At 41.0% G+C, this 17,802-nt stretch overlaps 1 protein-coding gene across 2 annotated transcripts in view; it reads right to left on the bottom strand.

The window, feature by feature from the left end:
- Window positions 1-9,097: 9,097 nt before the first annotated feature.
- Window positions 9,098-17,802, bottom strand: part of nrg1 (neuregulin 1) — a 156,516-nt gene continuing 147,811 nt past the window's right edge. Inside the window, exon 9 of one of the 2 annotated variants that reach the window (XM_034191611.1) lies at window positions 9,098-14,652. In XM_034191611.1, coding sequence (XP_034047502.1) covers window positions 14,103-14,652 — 550 coding nt within the window. In that variant the 3' untranslated portion in view covers window positions 9,098-14,102. The remainder of the gene's footprint in view (window positions 14,653-17,802) is intronic. The other variant, XM_034191612.1, reaches the window with a different exon arrangement.

Genomic DNA, 17,802 nt, shown 5'->3' with positions numbered 1-17,802 from the left:
GAGTTGAATTCTTTGTTAAGATATAGGGTGGAGTTTTTAATGCATAGGACCAAAATAACATATTATTTTAACAGTGCCAGACCAAGACATATTTAAGATTGAAACACCAAGAAAATATTCAGATATTACAGCCATTAAAACATCTATTCGCACCCTGAGCAGCCCACTCGACATTAATACTGACATTAATACTTTATAATTCTGAAATTTCACTTGACATGGATGTGTGTGCAGATTTTTGTCAAGATTTTGATTTACCTTCTCTTTCTAACATTGAATCAGAATTACTCAATACCCTCATTTCTTTAGAAGAGTTGAAAAAGGCTCTTTCAATATGAAAAAGAGCAAGTCCCCAGGATGAGATGGAATTCCAACTGAGACATATCTTACCTTTTGGGATGTGTTGGGTAAAACACTATGGACATGGTTAATGCAGCCATTGATGAGGGTGCATTTAATTCCAACATTAATACAGCCATAATTACAGTCCTCCCCAAACCTAATAATGTGTGGTAATTATAGACCTCTGGGGATGGGAATGTTACACTGTATGCAAAGTACTTGCAACCGGATTGGAGATATATTATATCTTACAAAACTTATACACAACCAAACTGGTTTTATTAGAACTCACCTAGCATCTGATAATGATAGTGCATCACCTTTTACACATCATTCATGTAGCTAGTAGTATTGATCCCCCTTGCTCTGTTTTATCGCTGGATGCTGAAAAAGGATTTGACTGGTTGGGATGGAAATATCTCTGGACCACGTTGGACAAATTTTGGCTAGGTATGCAATTTATTAATATGATTAAGAGTTGATATGCAAATCCCTCAGCAATGGTCTGCACAGTCCACATCTGCTCTGCCCAGTTTCCTATATTAAGGGGTACCTGCCAGGGCTGCCCTCTTTCACCTTTATTCTTTGCTCTTTCCCTCGAAGCCATTAGTGCAGAAAATAAACAACATCCTTCAATACGTCCCATTGTTTTATCCCATTGTATATCCTTGTATGCTGATGATATCCTTCTTTATGTAGTCAGTGCTGGTTCCTCAATACCACATCTGCTTTCTTCTTTTGATACATTCAGCTCTCTCTCTGGATATAAAATTAATTGGACAAAGTTGGCACTGATGCATTTAAACTCAGCTGCACTTCAAGTTTCCTTACCATCTCTGTTCCAGCTGCTTTTAAACATGCTGTGGTTTGACCTCTTCTTAAAAAAAACCTCACCTGGACTCATCAGTTTTATCCAGTTTTAGACCTGTGTCTCATCTGCCATTTCTATCTAAGGTTTTAGAAAAGGTTGTCTTTTTACAGTTACAATCATTTTTAGAAGACAATCTCATCCTTGAAAAATTCTAATCTGGGTTTAGATCGCGACACAGCATTGAGTCAGCACTTTTAAAAGTTCATAATGACATCACTTTGTCGGTGGATGCAGGGAATCCTGCTGTGCTGGTTCTGTTGGACCTCACAGCAGCCTTTGATACTGTGGATCACACAGTACTTGTCTCCCAGTTAGAACATTTTATTGGCATTCATGGTACTGCACTTAAGTGGTTTAGATCATATTTGGCTGAAAGGAGCTTTTCTGCCATGATTGGGGACCTCTCCTCATCAACTGTTCATCTGTCTTGTGGAGTGCCGCAGGGTTCTGTCCTTGGGCCAATTCTATTTTCTTTGTACATTCTGCCATTGGGGTCAATTATTGGTTAGACTCTTTCTCTCCGATTGTTCTGTCAGAGTTATTTTCATTAGTTACTTCATCCAAACCATCAACATGTTTATTAGACCCCATTCCTACCAGGCTGCTCAAGGAAGCCCTACCATTATTTAATGCTTCGATCTTAAATATGATCAATCTATCTTTGTTAGTTGGCTATGTACCACAGGCTTTTAAGGTGGCAGTAATTAAACCATTACTTAAAAAGCCATCACTTGACCCAGCTATCTTAACTAATTATAGGCCAATCTCCAACCTTCCTTTTCTCTCAAAAATTCTTGAAAGGGTAGTTGTAAAACAGCTAACTGATCATCTGCAGAGGAATGGTCTATTTGAAGAGTTTCAGTCAGGGTTAGAATTCATCATAGTACAGAAACAGCATTAGTGAAGGTTACAAATGATCTTCTTATGGCCTCGGACAGTGGACTCATCTCTGTGCTTGTTCTGTTAGACCTCAGTGCTGCTTTGATACTGTTGACCATAAAATTTTATTACAGAGATTAGAGCATGCCATAGGTATTAAAGGCACTGCGCTGCGGTGGTTTGAATCATATTTGTCTAATAGATTACAATTTGTTCATGTACATGGGGAATCTTCTTCACAGACTAGGGTTAATTATGGAGTTCCACAAGGTTCTGTGCTAGGACCAATTTATTCACTTTATACATGCTTCCCTTAGGTAGTATTATTAGACAGTATTGCTTAAATTTTCATTGTTACGCAGATGATACCCAGCTTTATCTATCCATGAAGCCAGAGGACACACACCAATTAGCTAAACTGCAGGATTGTCTTACAGACATAAAGACATGGATGACCTCTAATTTCCTGCTTTTAAACTCAGATAAAACTGAAGTTATTGTACTTGGCCCCACAAATCTTAGAAACATGGTGTCTAACCAGATCCTTACTCTGGATGGCATTGCCTGGCCTCTAGTAATACTGTGAGAAATCTTGGAGTCATTTTTGATCAGGATATGTCATTCAAAGCGCATATTAAACAAATATGTAGGACTGCTTTTTTGAATTTACGCAATATCTCTAAAATCAGAAAGGTCTTGTCTCAGAGTGATGCTGAAAAACTAATTCATGCATTTATTTCCTCTAGGCTGGACTATTGTAATTCATTATTATCAGGTTGTCCTAAAAGTTCCCTAAAAAGCCTTCAGTTAATTCAAAATGCTGCAGCTAGAGTACTGACGGGGACTAGAAGGAGAGAGCATATCTCACCCATATTGGCCTCTCTTCATTGGCTTCCTGTTAATTCTAGAATAGAATTTAAAATTCTCCTTCTTACTTATAAGGTTTTGAATAATCAGGTCCCATCTTATCTTAGGGACCTCGTAGTACCATATCACCCCAATAGAGCGCTTCGCTCTCAGACTGCAGGCTTACTTGTAGTTCCTAGGGTTTGTAAGAGTAGAATGGGAGGCAGAGCCTTCAGCTTTCAGGCTCCTCTCCTGTGGAACCAGCTCCCAATTCAGATCAGGGAGACAGACACCCTCTCTACTTTTAAGATTAGGCTTAAAACTTTCCTTTTGCTAAAGCTTATAGTTAGGGCTGGATCGGGTGACCCTGAACCATCCCTTAGTTATGCTGCTATAGACGTAGACTGCTGGGGGGTTCCCATGATGCACTGTTTCTTTCTCTTTTTGCTCTGTATGCACCACTCTGCATTTAATCATTAGTGATCGATCTCTGCTCCCCTCCACAGCACTGTCTTTTCCTGGTTCTCTCCCTCAGCCCCAACCAGTCCCAGCAGAAGACTGCCCCTCCTGAGCCTGGTTCTGCTGGAGGTTTCTTCCTGTTAAAAGGGAGTTTTTCCTTCCCACTGTAGCAAGTGCTTACTCACAGGGGTCGTTTTGACCGTTGGGGTTTTACATAATATTGTATGGCCTTGCCTTACAATATAAAGCGCCTTGGGGCAACTGTTTGTTGTGATTTGGCGCTATATAAAAAAAAAATTGATTGATTGATTGAATTATAACCCAGGCACAACCTGTCCTTTCATTGTATGCAGATGATCTACAAATCTATCTGCTGGTGAGGACTAATGGGAGTGATGCTTTGTCATCATTATTTAATGTATTTGTGATGTAAAGCAGTGGCTGTCCCAAAACTTCCTTTACTGAATGATGGTAAAACTGAGATCATGGTGTTTGAGCGCTCTGGCATACCAATGTGGTAACACCAAATTTTGATGTTTTGGCTAACTATGTAAAACCAGCTGTCAAGAATTTGGGAGTGATATTTGACAGCTGTTTGAGGTTCGATCAACAGATAAATTCTATTGTCAAAGCTAGTTTTTTCCAACTTCACCTTTTGGCTAAAATAAAGCACTTTCTCAGTAGACGTGATCTTGAGACAGCCATTCATGCTTCATCAGCTCCAGACTTGATTATTGTAATGCACTTTATTCGGGCATTAATCAGTCGTCTCTTCCACATCTCCAATTGGTGCAGAATGCTGCTGCTCGTCTTTTAACAAACACTTTTAGACGTGAGCATATTACACCCGTCCTGTACTCACTCCACTGGCTTCCAGTTCATTTTAGAATTGATTTTAAAATTTTAATGTTTGTTTTTAAAGCTATTTATGGCCTTGCACCTCCCTACTTGTCTGAAATTTTAACTTTGCGCACCTACAGTAGGACATTAAGGGCATCTGGCCAGCTTTACTTAGATGTTCCAAGGTCAAGATATAAACGCTGGGGTGATCATGCTTTTGCGGTAGCTGGCCCCAGACTGTGGAATAAGCTACCTCTGGAGTTACGTACTATTCCTGACCTAGCACTTTTTAAATCTAAGTTAAAGACTTATTTAAACTGGCTTTTTAACACTTATTGGGAAGGTGACATGTTCTGTTGTTTTAATGTTCTTTTTTATGTGTTGTTTTAAAATTTTATTTTATATGTGTTTTATTTTTGTAAATTTGTGTTTTTAATGTTAAGCACTTTGGACACCAGTCGGTGCTGTAAAGCGCTTTATAAATAAATGTTGATTGATTGATTGATTGATCCCATATACCAGTAGTTCAAAGATTTAAATATCTTGGAGTTGAATTTTTTTTCCCTCTATGTCATAAATTGCAATTAAAAACTTCTAAGGTATATACAATCTAATAGAGAAGGATTTTGAGGATTGGTCGAATCTTCCAAATTCACTTCAAGCCTGAATAGCAATAATTAAAATGGATGTATTCCCCTGTGTTAATTTTTACTCTTCTATGATCCTTGATCATAGAAGAGGGATCATAGATCTTCTATGATCTATGATCCCTCTTGCTCCTCCTTTGAGATATTGCGATAAACTTCAATCATTAGTTTCTAAATTTATATGGAAAGGAAAGAGACCACACAACCCTTCAGAGAGACAAGACACTAGGGGGGCTAGCTCTACCAGATTTCAAAATGTTGTGTGGGCCGCTGAAGAGGAGGTACTGCTGGCCCACCACCACCAGATGGCGCCCTGCTTGGAGTGCGGGCTTCAAGCACGAGAGGGCGCCGAAACCAGTGGAGTGACAGCTGTCACATCATCACCACCAGCTGTCACTCATCTACGTCAACCCCCATAAAAGCCGGACTGCAACTCCACCTCCCCGCTGAGAAATCAGCTACCATACAGGTAATTCTCTGCTAAACTAACTCTGAATAATAGTCTGATCTCATTTGCAGCCGTTTTCCTGTGACGGGTTCCTTATCTGCTGTACTGGCGTTTGGTGTGGACTGCGACGGCTTCGCCTCCCACCCCAACCAGATAAGTGGTTTTCACAGGAGCTGTCCGAGTGTGTTATTGGAGGTGGAGGTTCTCCCTCCTTACTGAACACAGACTGTGGGATTACTGAGTGTGCGAATTCACACTCATCAAAACTGTTTCTGTTTTCTGCCAGCAGTACCGGGTCTGACTGCTGAAGACAGTGGCCACCTGGGGCGCAGGGCTTGGTGGCTCCGGTGTTCTTCAGATCCGTTGGTGGTGGAAGCTGTGTGGGATCCAGCTCTTCTATCACCAGACATCTTCTATCTTCGAGCCTGCCACACGTCACCTTGTGTATGATTGACATTCCGCAATATTGTTATTGTCTGTACTTCGTTGTGCGCTTCACATTAAATTGTTACTTTTTTGGCTTATCCATTGTCCGTTCATTAACGCCCCCTGTTGTGGGTCCGTGTCACAACACCTTCCCAACACAAAATCTACTTCTGGTCTTATGTGCTTTGTCCTGTGTCTACATGGTTCAATCCTAGTTCCTCTGTTTCTTGGGGACCCATTGAGGAGAATCTTGTACTTCCTCACAGACCTCAAGATCTGGTGTATGCTAATATACCTTTTAAAAAAAGCAACATTATGTTTAGGCCCCATTATTTCATTTCTACTCACCTCTTATTGTGTTGTAATAAAGCATGTTGGCACAGATTATAGGTGGCATGATCACACACTGATTTTCAGTTATTTTTCTCTTTTTATTGGTAATATGCCCTTTTCATTTTTGCATTGGAAAAATAGGGAAGTAAATGGTTTAAATGATCTTTATAGTGTCCATGGTTTACAAGCTTTTAATGATTGGCAAACTGAGTTTGACCTTCCAGGGTCATCCTTTTTCTTCTGTATGCAATTAAGATCAGCTATGCATGGTTGTTATTGTGTTTTAAATTTTTAACTGTTTTTATGTTGCGAAGCGCCTTGACACGATATTGTCGTGAATTGGCGCTATATAAATTAATAAATTTGAATTTATGCATGCATACAGTGTCCCGTGGGGAGTAGCTCTCCCCACACCCCCTCTTCCCACGTCACTTGCTTCAGTAGGACTTAAATGGGGGGTGGTTTCTAAACTTTACAAGTTCATTTCTGCATCCCATAAACCTTTACCAGTAGAGAGTATTTGGAATAGAGATATAAATATGGTAAATGATAGAGAGATCTGCTGGGACACAGTGTGGAAGAATCTCAGTGGTACAGCCAAAACCCCCAACCATCAATTAATACACTATAAGTATGTTCACAGAATGTACCTCACCCCCAGATGGCGTTATGCTATGAAAATCATATCTCCAAATTGCGATCTTTGCTCACTTAATGCCCAGGGGTCATTCTTGCATGTTTACTGGGAGTGACCTGGCGTTATTAGATTCTGGAAGGAAATGTCTCTCACTTTAAGAGGCATTCTTAAGATAAGGATTCCAGTGTCCCCAATTTTACTTCTGCTCAATGACAATTCTTCTTTAATTCTTCTTCACAGCAGCCAGAAGATGCTGGTCATCAGGTGGAAACCGCCATATGGCAGCAGTGGGCCATTTCATTTCTTGAAATTGTCCTGATGGAGTGGTCTGTCGCCCGTATGCATGGAGCCAAACATGTAACTCTGCAGCACACAGTTTAGTTAAAGAAAGGGTGAAGCATGGCTGACCTTGATCTTTCTGTTATACTTTTATGGGGTGAAAAAATCCTGGGGATTCATGGGGAGTCGCCTTAGTGAGAGGGTGGGGGGGTATAGGGGTTCTAATACTGTTACCTCCCTGCAAATGTAGAAATGACAGTTCCTGTTTGTGCTCACTATGTGGAAAAGTAGGTAGGGGAGGAGAAAACTATGTATATGTATGTGAAAACATATACAGTACGAGGGCTGTCAATAAAGTAACGGTCCTTTTTATTTTTTTCAAAAACTATATGGATTTCATTCATATGTTTTTATGTCAGACATGCTTGAACCCTCGTGTGCATGCGTGAGTTTTTCCACGCCTGTCGGTGACGTCATTCGCCTGTGAGCACTCCTTGTGGGAGGAGTCGTCCAGCCCCTCGTCGGAATTCCTTTGTCTGAGAAGTTGCTGAGAGACTGGCGCGTTGTTTGATCAAAATTTTTTCTAAACCTGTGAGACACATCGAAGTGGACACGGTTCGAAAAATTAAGCTGGTTTTCAGTGAAAATTTTAACGGCTGATGAGAGATTTTGAGGTGATTCTGTCGTGCGGACGGATCCGCGCGTCGGGACGCAGCCGACGCGGTGCGGCGGCACAGGAAAAACACCTCCGTGTTGATAACCATTTGTAAAATCCAGGCGGCTTTTGATGGCTTTCAGTGGAGTGAGTATATGAGAAATTGTTTAACAGGCAGGACATGTTCCAACTTGTCCTTAAGGCTTTCAACAGAGGTGTTTTTCCTGTGGCGGAGCGTTGCGGCGGCTGCGTCCCGACGCGCGTCTTTCATTAAAAAAATCTCCTTTAACAGTGGAATATCCGGATAAAATGCTGAAACCGACTTCTTCTGAAACTTCTCTGTTCTCTCATGACGTCCTGGATCAATAGAACCTGAAATGTGGAGGTTTTCAGCTTGAACAGGCTGATGACGGCGGCTGAGAGCGCTGAGCGACGTCTCGCACCGTGGGAAGTCCTTAAAGCGACAGAATCACCTCAAAATCTCTCATCAGCCGTTAAAATTTTCACTGAAAACCAGCTTAATTTTTCGAACCGTGTCCACTTCGATGTGTCTCACAGGTTTAGAAAAAATTTTGATCAAACAACGCGCCAGTCTCTCAGAAACTTCTCAGACAAAGGAATTCCGACGAGGGGCTGGACGACTCCTCCCACAAGGAGTGCTCACAGGCGAATAACGTCACCGACAGGCGTGGAAAAACTCACGCATGCGCACGAGGGTTCAAGCATGTCTGACGTAAAAACATATGAATGAAATCCATAGTTCTTGAAAAAAATAAAAAGGACCGTTACTTTATTGACAGCCCTCGTATATGTATATGATATATTTTTCAGTAAAAAAAAATTTGATCACAAAAAAAGAATGAAAGGCACTGGAGGGTGATGCCAACTCTGTGCGCAGCGCACTGCACGCCACAATATAAATGTCAAAAGTAAACACATACATGTGTAATGGTTTTTCATTATATATGATGCTGTCATATCACTTCTGCATGATTTCATTATGAAGTCATTCATGACAATTAATAAGCACTACCACTAAAAGCAGTATTTCTGTTAAACTCTTAAAGATAGCCATTCCAACCTCTAGCTATTAAAATAATACTGCCACCACGTTTGAGCCATCTGGTCATTGTGATGTACTAGCAAATAATTGTTTTTTTTTTCCAGACCATGTTTTCACTGACTTTTGATCAAACTACTCCAAACTCCAGTCACCTCTAGATAACTATGTACAGTATGTAATATTGTATTTTTGAGTTATCGTGTCCAAAGCACTGACACAAACATGCCTGTGTAACCAATAACAAATTTTTGGAATGCCAACAGAAATTCTTCTGTGTGGCCATTTAAAAATGCTAATCATGGGGGGGGTGTAATTAAAATGAATGAATCATCTTCTGTGATTGTGAATATTCATGTTTGAATACAGAGCCGGTCAGCGATTATACTTTTAATGTCAGCAAATAGCCTGTATCATCTACTTATTCTACTGTCTAGTTACAGTACAGTGGTGAGTCTGTGACAGGTTTTAATAAAGCCATTTGTTAAAACACACATACATACCGAGACATCACACGTGAACACAGGCTGCTAATAGGAAAAAATACATGTATGCATACAAAGCATTTTGTTATTATAACAAATTGAATTCAGGGTGGAAAACAATATAATTTGTACAACAGACGTGATACTTAGCACATGGTGCAGTTCTCCAAAATGCATTACTCAGAAACACATGGGCATGTCAACGACAGATAGTCCACCGTTCAACTCAAACGTTCACTTTTCTTACATTTATTGACACAAACGGTAAAGGCTTAGCGGTGCTAGAGGGTGCTAGCTGGTCTTCTTGGGTGTGTGTGCATTAGCACTGTGAAGATGTGGCTCCGCGTCAGTGTGATATGTCAGTTACACCATTAACAGTGAGCGTGAAATCTGTAGGTCAAATGCTAACATACCAAAAAAAAAAGTAACATCTGCTCGAGTGTGTTAAAGCCACTATGTGTAGCATTACAAAACATTCAGACCACATCACACCCACCACTGTTAGCATCACAAAACACACTGTAGCTAGCAGCAATGCATGCTAGGATACTCAGATGAACGATCTGAAAGTGGTACATATGTTGCACTAGTTTTATCTTGTGTCATCAAATTTTTCTAAACATGTACCATTTTTATTACACATTTTTAACCTTTATATTTTAATTGTTTTTGATTAACTTTTTTAAAAGTTTTTACCATTAGAAGACTGTGAAAGAAGGGCTAGGAAGTGATGGCATGCTTGCCTCCAAAATAGAAGGTCCTGGTTCACCACCTGTGCCCCGGTCTCTATGTACAGCTGGAGGGGCATCAGGAGGGGCGCAAAATGTGCCAAACCTGTATGTGGCTCCATATTGAATTTACTGTGGTGACCATTTGCAAAATGGGAGCAGTCAAAAGACATGCAGAGGACATAATCCTACACATAGTGGTTTTAAACTACCATAGCCAACACTGTGAGATGCCCCCCCCCCCACCCCCAAAATATCAGGTTAGCATAAATATAACAATGTCCTCAACATTTGAATGAAGTTAACATTTTTGTGACATTTCCTCTGTCTCATTTGTTTCAGCTCATTCTAGTACACTGATAAATGACCTCAATGATTGTGGGGGAAGTTAATCCATCATAGCCAGCAGGGTGTGTGTGTGTGTGTGTGTGAGTGTGAGAGCGAGAGAGAGAAAGAGAGAGACTATTGTTCCAGTCGTCTTCCTCAACATGTCTTGGTCAACTAAGGAAAAGATACTCTGCCTGGAGGCCTATCTCACTGACAAATCATACCATTTGGAGCATTATTTTGAAAGAACATGACTTTTATGCAAAGCGACCAAGGTAACTGAACCTTTGGAGAATGATCATATACAGACTGAAGTTTAAGTCCATCAAATTTCAAGATATTTGCTGGACCTTTGTAGGATTTACTTCAATTTTTATGGGGGGGGGGGTCATCAGTGTTTCACAAACGTTTTTCAGCCCATGGAACACTTAAAAAAAAAAGAGAGAGAGTCATGGTCCACCTAACTCCCTAAATATCCAAAAACAATAGGTCTGCTTACCACTCCATCACAACAGTATATTTCTATCTGTCAGATGTTTGAGTAATTTAGTAAGGTTCAGGGCCCATTCTCCATATAAAAAGTGGAGTTACATCAGGAAGGGCATCCAGTGTAAAACCTGTGCCAAATCAACATGTAGTTTCACTTCAGATCTGCTGTGGTGACCCTGAGTGAGAGAAGCTGAAGGGACATACTTTGGAATTGTTTTAAACAGTTTGACAAACACTTTTCAGTTAGAATATGATAAGGTCAGAAACCAGACCTATTTTTAACCCAAATGTTGCTGAATTACCCGAAGACTGTATTATCCAAGTAGTAAAAATAATATTAGCAGTAAATGTTAAATTAAACCTCAGTAATGATATATTTGTGCTCCTGCCTTGTTTGTGATAAAATTGCATGTGGCTGAGCCCAGCTGGGCTGCACCCTCGACCAGCTGTGCAAGTTGGGCCAGACATGTGCCTGCAGGCCAGCCCAGGTAGCTTCTCAGGTCACAGAGCAAACAAACAGGACTTTTGGGGTGTAACGGTCGGGCACGGTCCAGAATACCTACTGTGAGTATACCCTAAATGTTGTGGAAATGTATGTTGCTGCTGTTGTTTTTAATTGCAGCAGCAGCAGTACATGTCTATGGATTTTATTTTGAAAGGCCAGGGCAGGAGGTGTATCTTTGTATTTGCTATTTCTGTAGCTGTATTTTGTCATCCTGCTCTAACTAACTAAGTGTAACTTTTTTCCTCAACTTTATGAGATGATTGTATAAATGATGTATAAATGTCCAAAGCTTATCATTGTTATTAATGACAATTTTATCATGATACATTACTCTGATTGTTTTATCACCAAATGCTAACTGGAGGGGACTCAGAGAGTGCAAATCTCTACCTAGGTCCTAGTCATATTTACAGTATCTGTCCTTAACCAAGATGAAATATGGAAGGGGTGCAGGTTTGTCAAAGCTCCAAAAATATGGAAATCAGTGGGAGAGATTATAAATATATTAAAGTTATTCTGGATCCATATCACATTCAAATTCTAATTTAGTCCCCCAGGACTCAACGGATGACTTTATTGGCCCAAATTTAATGAGGGCAGAGAACTAATAGTGCAGATTGATACAAATGATTTGTCCAAGTCCTACTTGTGATGGAGAAGGTGCAAAAACTGAGTGTAAAGCTGTGCATGGCATTCCTCTATCTGAAGCCATACATCTTCATGTTCAAACTAACACACCACCTCACGTGACTGCAGACAGTATGTGCAGAGAAGCTGTGTGTGTGTGTGTAGTAAACCTGTGCTGCACGCTTTACTCAAGGTTTTTGGTCATCTAAGGCACAAATGCTTTCATACGATGGACAATATAAATGTGCCAGCTATGCACCTGACCACACCTCATTTTTAAAGCAACATGCCCACATAATTTCTACACCATGTGGGCACTCTGCATAAAAATGACAACTGCATCACGTGGAACCGTATCCTGCATATACACCAGACAATGTGTCCATGACGTCACCCATAGGTTTTCTGAAGAGACCCAGCAGACCATTTTGAAGGTGGGCCTAATGTTATCAAGCTGATTATGACTGCTAAGAGTGCTAATGCCACTAACATTACAAATAAAATGAAAACATTTCTGAACAGAAATACTGGAGCACAGACTTCTTAGGTGATCTGATAGGTAGGACAATTAAATGAACAGCAAACCATATTATTACAGATATATGTAATAAAATGCTCAAAAAGGACAGACATGTTCCTCCACAACAACTTCCAAATACAGCTAGCAATCTCTGCTAGCAGAGCTTTGAGTCTGAACTCAGCACATACAAGTTTCACTCAAACCGTCCACACCCCAAATTATACATGATTTATCTCCATCCATCATTATCTCCATTTCTCTCCATGATTTACCTCCATCACCACCACCATGCAGTTGACAGGGAGGGGGAAACTAGCTAAAGCCACCAAAACCATTTTTGAATGAGGCTGTAAAACAAGCTTCTTTCTCCTCTAAACTTTGACATTTTAATGTGGGTTTCTGTGGGAATCTTTTCATTTTTGGAACCAGCCACAAGTGGCCATTCAAGGAACTGTAACCTTCCCCTCTTCTGAGTGGCTTTATTTTTGATGGCTTGGGTGGAATCTCCCAGTGAGACTGCCACTTTGTGTGCAGGGTGCAAGATAATTAAGGCCCGACACCCAGCATGGACTCAGACCTAGACTTTTTAAATTAAAGAAACTGACAAGCTTATTTCGAGCTGCTTGTAACTTCAACCACACTTGCTCCTAATTTCAATCACGCATGTGATGATACGATTATTCCTTGCAACAAGCCCGGACATGTCCAAGAGATGGCAGTGCTCGGCAAGTGGCAGGTCTATGGTATACTTCATAAGTTGTTTTGGAGTTGATTTGGTGCATCAAAGTTAACTTACATCTGATCAGTTCACCCTCATTATATGCCCTTTTAATTTGGTGGGTTACAAAATGAAAGCATTTATTGTTTTTGTTTTTTTCTTGTACACATATTGGATGAAGTGGACTACAATTCATTCACTCACTGAATATTACAGGGTACATTCAAAATGACCTGAAGCCAATGACACCCAGGTATCATAAGACAAACTGGTTTTAACTCCACTGCGATCAGTTGTAAGTTTCCAAAAAAAAAAAGTTGTCAGTAATGTAGCGTATATGTCAATTTTATATTCTGCTGCACCGGCAACATTTCTGGCCTTTTAAGCATATAAATACCTTTCTGTACTAATACTAAAGAGCACCTTTAGCTGACTGTTCAAACAGTGTTCCACCAGCAGGACATCAGATTAGATGAGTCATTTTATTGCCTGTTGATGAATTCAAATGATAATTTCTTACATCTACGAACATGTGATCGTCAGCTAGTTGGCTGGGCTGATTGGCTGGAGAGGACTGAGCATGCACTTTGAAAGTAAGCTGTCATGTCAGTGGGCACTTACAACTGCAGGTCATTAAATGCAGCCAGCAAATCCCTGGTAGGACTGTTCACTGGAAGTTTAAGGTGGTGAATATATGGCCCAGTGTGCAACGCGCTGCAATTCCCTTAAGCGTACCAAACAGAAAGGCACCGTTGATATTATTTCTGCACTTATATACTGTGAACCATTGCTGCATACTAGTGTATGGCACTTTACCTATTCTTTACTTATTAAAAAATCTTTATTCACTACATACTGTAACTAAAATAAAAGTTTTCATTTATCTTTAAAAGTCTTTACACTGCAAATAATTTATCGAAAATAAAGGCTTAATCGGACTATTCCTTTTTCTCGAGACAAAAGCTTTTCAGCAGTTTTGTTTCACACAGCAGCTTGCTCTACTTTGGTGGCACCAGATGCCCTGAGCTGGAGGTCATCGCCGGGTGATGCTGGAGTAGTCCTGCTGCTGTCTGCAGCCCGGAACAACAAGGCTGCAGCGCTGTCCGTGCTAAGGAAGGGAGTGTGCTCCCCCTGAGCCTCTTCTGTTTCACTATCCAGCATGCTGTCACCACTAAACTCCACATCAGGTGACGGGTTCTTGCTGTAGTCATTAGCGGTTCGGGTGGCAGCGGCAGTGTCACTGTCACTGGTTAGTCGGTAGTCATTATCCTCCACAGGAAACAGTGGACTTGGTGGCAAGCTGCGGGCCGATTGGCCGTGGTTGTAGTGGGCAGAAACCCTCTTCTGTTCTTCTCGGCATGAGGACTTGTGTGGCTGATGAGTAGTTGCCAACAGCAGGGGGCGCTCCTCTTCAGCAGAGGGGCTTAAAGCCACTGAGGGGAAGGAGACTGCCAGGCTGGACAAGGGGGCTGACATCTCTGATGGAGGAGATCCTGGAGTTGCAGGAGGCATAGTCAAAGCAGACAGGAACCTACAACAAACAAAAACACAATCATGTGCATCAGGAAATATTGTTGTAAGATATGTTCTTTATACAAACTGATATCAGAAAAGGAGACAAAAAACCCCCAGGTGACCTTTACATTTACCTTAACTTCTGTTTTATTGCAGACAGTAAGAACCAAAGATATTTCATGTTTTCTGAGGTGAACTTCATTTAATTTGTTAATATTAATCCATTCCTGTAAGGGCTGCAACACATTCCAAAAAAAGTTGGAACGGGGGCAAATTATTCAAAATATAAGGATTAAACCATTACTTTTACAGCCAGTTTTCTTGAGACAAGTCAGGGGACGGATACGTGAATATTTCCACGTCACTGAATGTGGCCATGCTGGAAGGAGACGACTGACAGAAGCCACCATACGACTCAGACAACTACAACAGAGCTGTAGGCTTTTGTGGTTGTGGTTGGGGAAACTGTGCATAGTGCAACTTTTGTCTGTTGCATCACCAGATACAAAGAGATTCAGGAGGAGCAATGCGAGTTCCATCCTGGTCGTGGAACAGTGGATCAGCTCTTTACCCTCGCAAAGATACTAGAAGGGTCTTGGGAGTATAACCAACCAGTCTACATGTGCTTTGTGGAGTTGGAAAAGGCACATGATCAAGGTCCCTGAAGAAATCCTGTGGAGTGTGCTGTGGGAATATGGGGCACTGGTTTCGCTACAACATGTGATCCAGTCTATGTGACCAAAGTAGGAGCTGTGTCCGCATTCTCTGCATTACATCGGAATTGTTCCCAGTGGGTGTTGGACTCCGCCAGAGCTGTCTCTTGTCACCAATCCTGTGCATGATGTTCTCAGACAGGATTTCAAGGCACAGCCAGGGACCGGAGGGTGTCCAGTTTGGTGACCTCAGAGGTGCACCTCTGCTTTTTGCGGATGATGTGGTTTTGTTGGCTTCATCAGGTAGTGACCTCCGATGTGCACTGAGTAGGTTTGAGGCTGAGTGTGAAGCCTGTAGTTGATTCCAGCTCTCTGAGCTACCATGTGCAGGTGTAAAAACACAAAAGTTAAATATATGTTACGGGCCAATCCAAAGAAGCAGGGAAAAACACAAAACAACATATTGCTGTGGCTGAAACCCAAAAAGATGTTTCTTTGTCCTGAAAGTCTGACTCATTTTTCTCTTTGCTAAGGTGGAAATGTTTTTATCTGTCTTATGGTTTGGCTGGAGAAAGTGATCATGGGGCAAATATTGATTACGGGGAACATCAAAATGGAGCAGGATTTTCATTCTTTAACAGTTAAAGGACTGTTCTGATGAGATCAGTTTTATATGGGGAGGTGGAGTGATGTGCTGTAACTTTATCACAGGACATCTGTAATATTATGACCGATTCACACAGGAATTACAGCTGGGCTGTATATCGATATTATTAGTTATACCGATATATTTTAGAAGGACATATGTGGATGCACATTTCCATAATACCAATAAATCTTTAATGTGCCATGACCATTTTTCTTCTTCTTTTCTTCATTAAAGCCATTTGCTCCTATCCTCTGTGTCCATAGAAAGCCGGCAGGCAGCACTGACCTGCTCAACCCCACCAACTCTCTGCGTCTGCAGGCAGAGCTCTTCCTCACACAACTTTCCAGAAATGTGAAGTGACACCGTTCAATTAATTGCTGTCCTCTATACAAAAAAATCCAATGAATCTAAAAATGACACAGATTTTATAAACACACAGCGTTCTGAACATGTGGAGTGAATGCCAGGAAAAGTATGTTGCTAAAGGAGCAGAGCACAGCTTCATCACAGGGGTTTGGTTGCATATTTCATAGTTACAGGCAGAACATTTCAGTGAGAGCAAGAGAAAAGGCCTGTCACAGCCTATGTGCCACGAAGGGAAATTTTTCAAGTTGAGGCTGTGGCCCGTTTCCGCAGACGTACCCATAAAATGGGTAGAGGGACATGTTTTCATATTGAGTTCCAGTTACTACACTGGATAGCACTAAAATTGAAGGTACCCCACTGGCTGTTTCTGCATCATCAAATATTTCATGTTTGCTACCTTCAACCCATGTGGAACTTCACAAACCCAAACCTAATTTTAGGCATCTTACATATATTATTTTGGAACCACCCCAAAATCCCAACAGTCAAAATGTCAACCCTAGTGAGGTCCTTAGTTTGGGTCTCATTAACATAAGGTCCCTGTCCTCAAAATCACTGTTGATAAATGACTGAGTTATGGAACACCACCTAGACATGATTGGTTTATGTAAAACCAGTCTGAAACCTATTGCTGTCCTCCCCTTAAATGAAGCCTGCCCACCTGCATACATTTTTAGTTATGCCCTAGTGATACAAAGAAAGGTGGAGGTGTTGCTTTAATTCATAAATCTAGGTTTAGCTTACTGGGCTTTTGGGGGTCTACAATATAATTCGTTTGAACATTTGACTCTCCGCTGTGTCCAAGATACCAGGTATAGCCAAGGTCAGAAGACTAAAAATCAACCATATCACTTTGTCACCGTATATAGGCTCCCGGGCCCATATTTTGAATTCTTAGATGAATTTGGTAAGTTTGTCTCTAATTTGGCAACCCATGCCTATAGCATTCTGATTGCTTCAACATTGATGTAAACAGTCTTCCTGACCCCCTTTGCAAATCTTTTATGGACATTATGGATGTGTTAGGATTCCAGCAATGCATTCAGGGTTTGACTCACATTAGAACAAATAGCATGGATTTATTCCTCGTTCATGGCATCACCGTCTCAAATATTGACATTGTGTCTCTTGAGTCAGTGGTTTCACATCACTCACTTATTAATTTTACAGTCTCATTGTCTTGTCCACTCGGACACTTATTTATCATCACTGCAACACATCAACTCCTCAACTACAGATGAATTTGGAGCCAGACTGCGTGCATTATATCTTAGCGTCACATGATCATGCAGTAGATAGTCTTGTGAATAGGTTAAACTCAGCACTCATGAGCACATTGGACAGGATCGCTCCACCTACATTAAAACCATGCACACCCCAAAATATACTCGCCTTGGTTCAGTGATCATTTACATGGCCTCAATTATAAGCCTAGAGGTCTAGAGCGAAAATGGCGTAGTTCACGTGCTGCAAAGCTATTCTGGACTACAAGCATGCA

This window comes from Thalassophryne amazonica, chromosome 17 (assembly GCF_902500255.1).
Source record: "Thalassophryne amazonica chromosome 17, fThaAma1.1, whole genome shotgun sequence".
Classification (NCBI taxonomy): domain Eukaryota; kingdom Metazoa; phylum Chordata; class Actinopteri; order Batrachoidiformes; family Batrachoididae; genus Thalassophryne; species Thalassophryne amazonica.
Note: the sequence above shows the minus strand (reverse complement) of the source record. Positions and strands in the feature narration are given on the sequence as shown.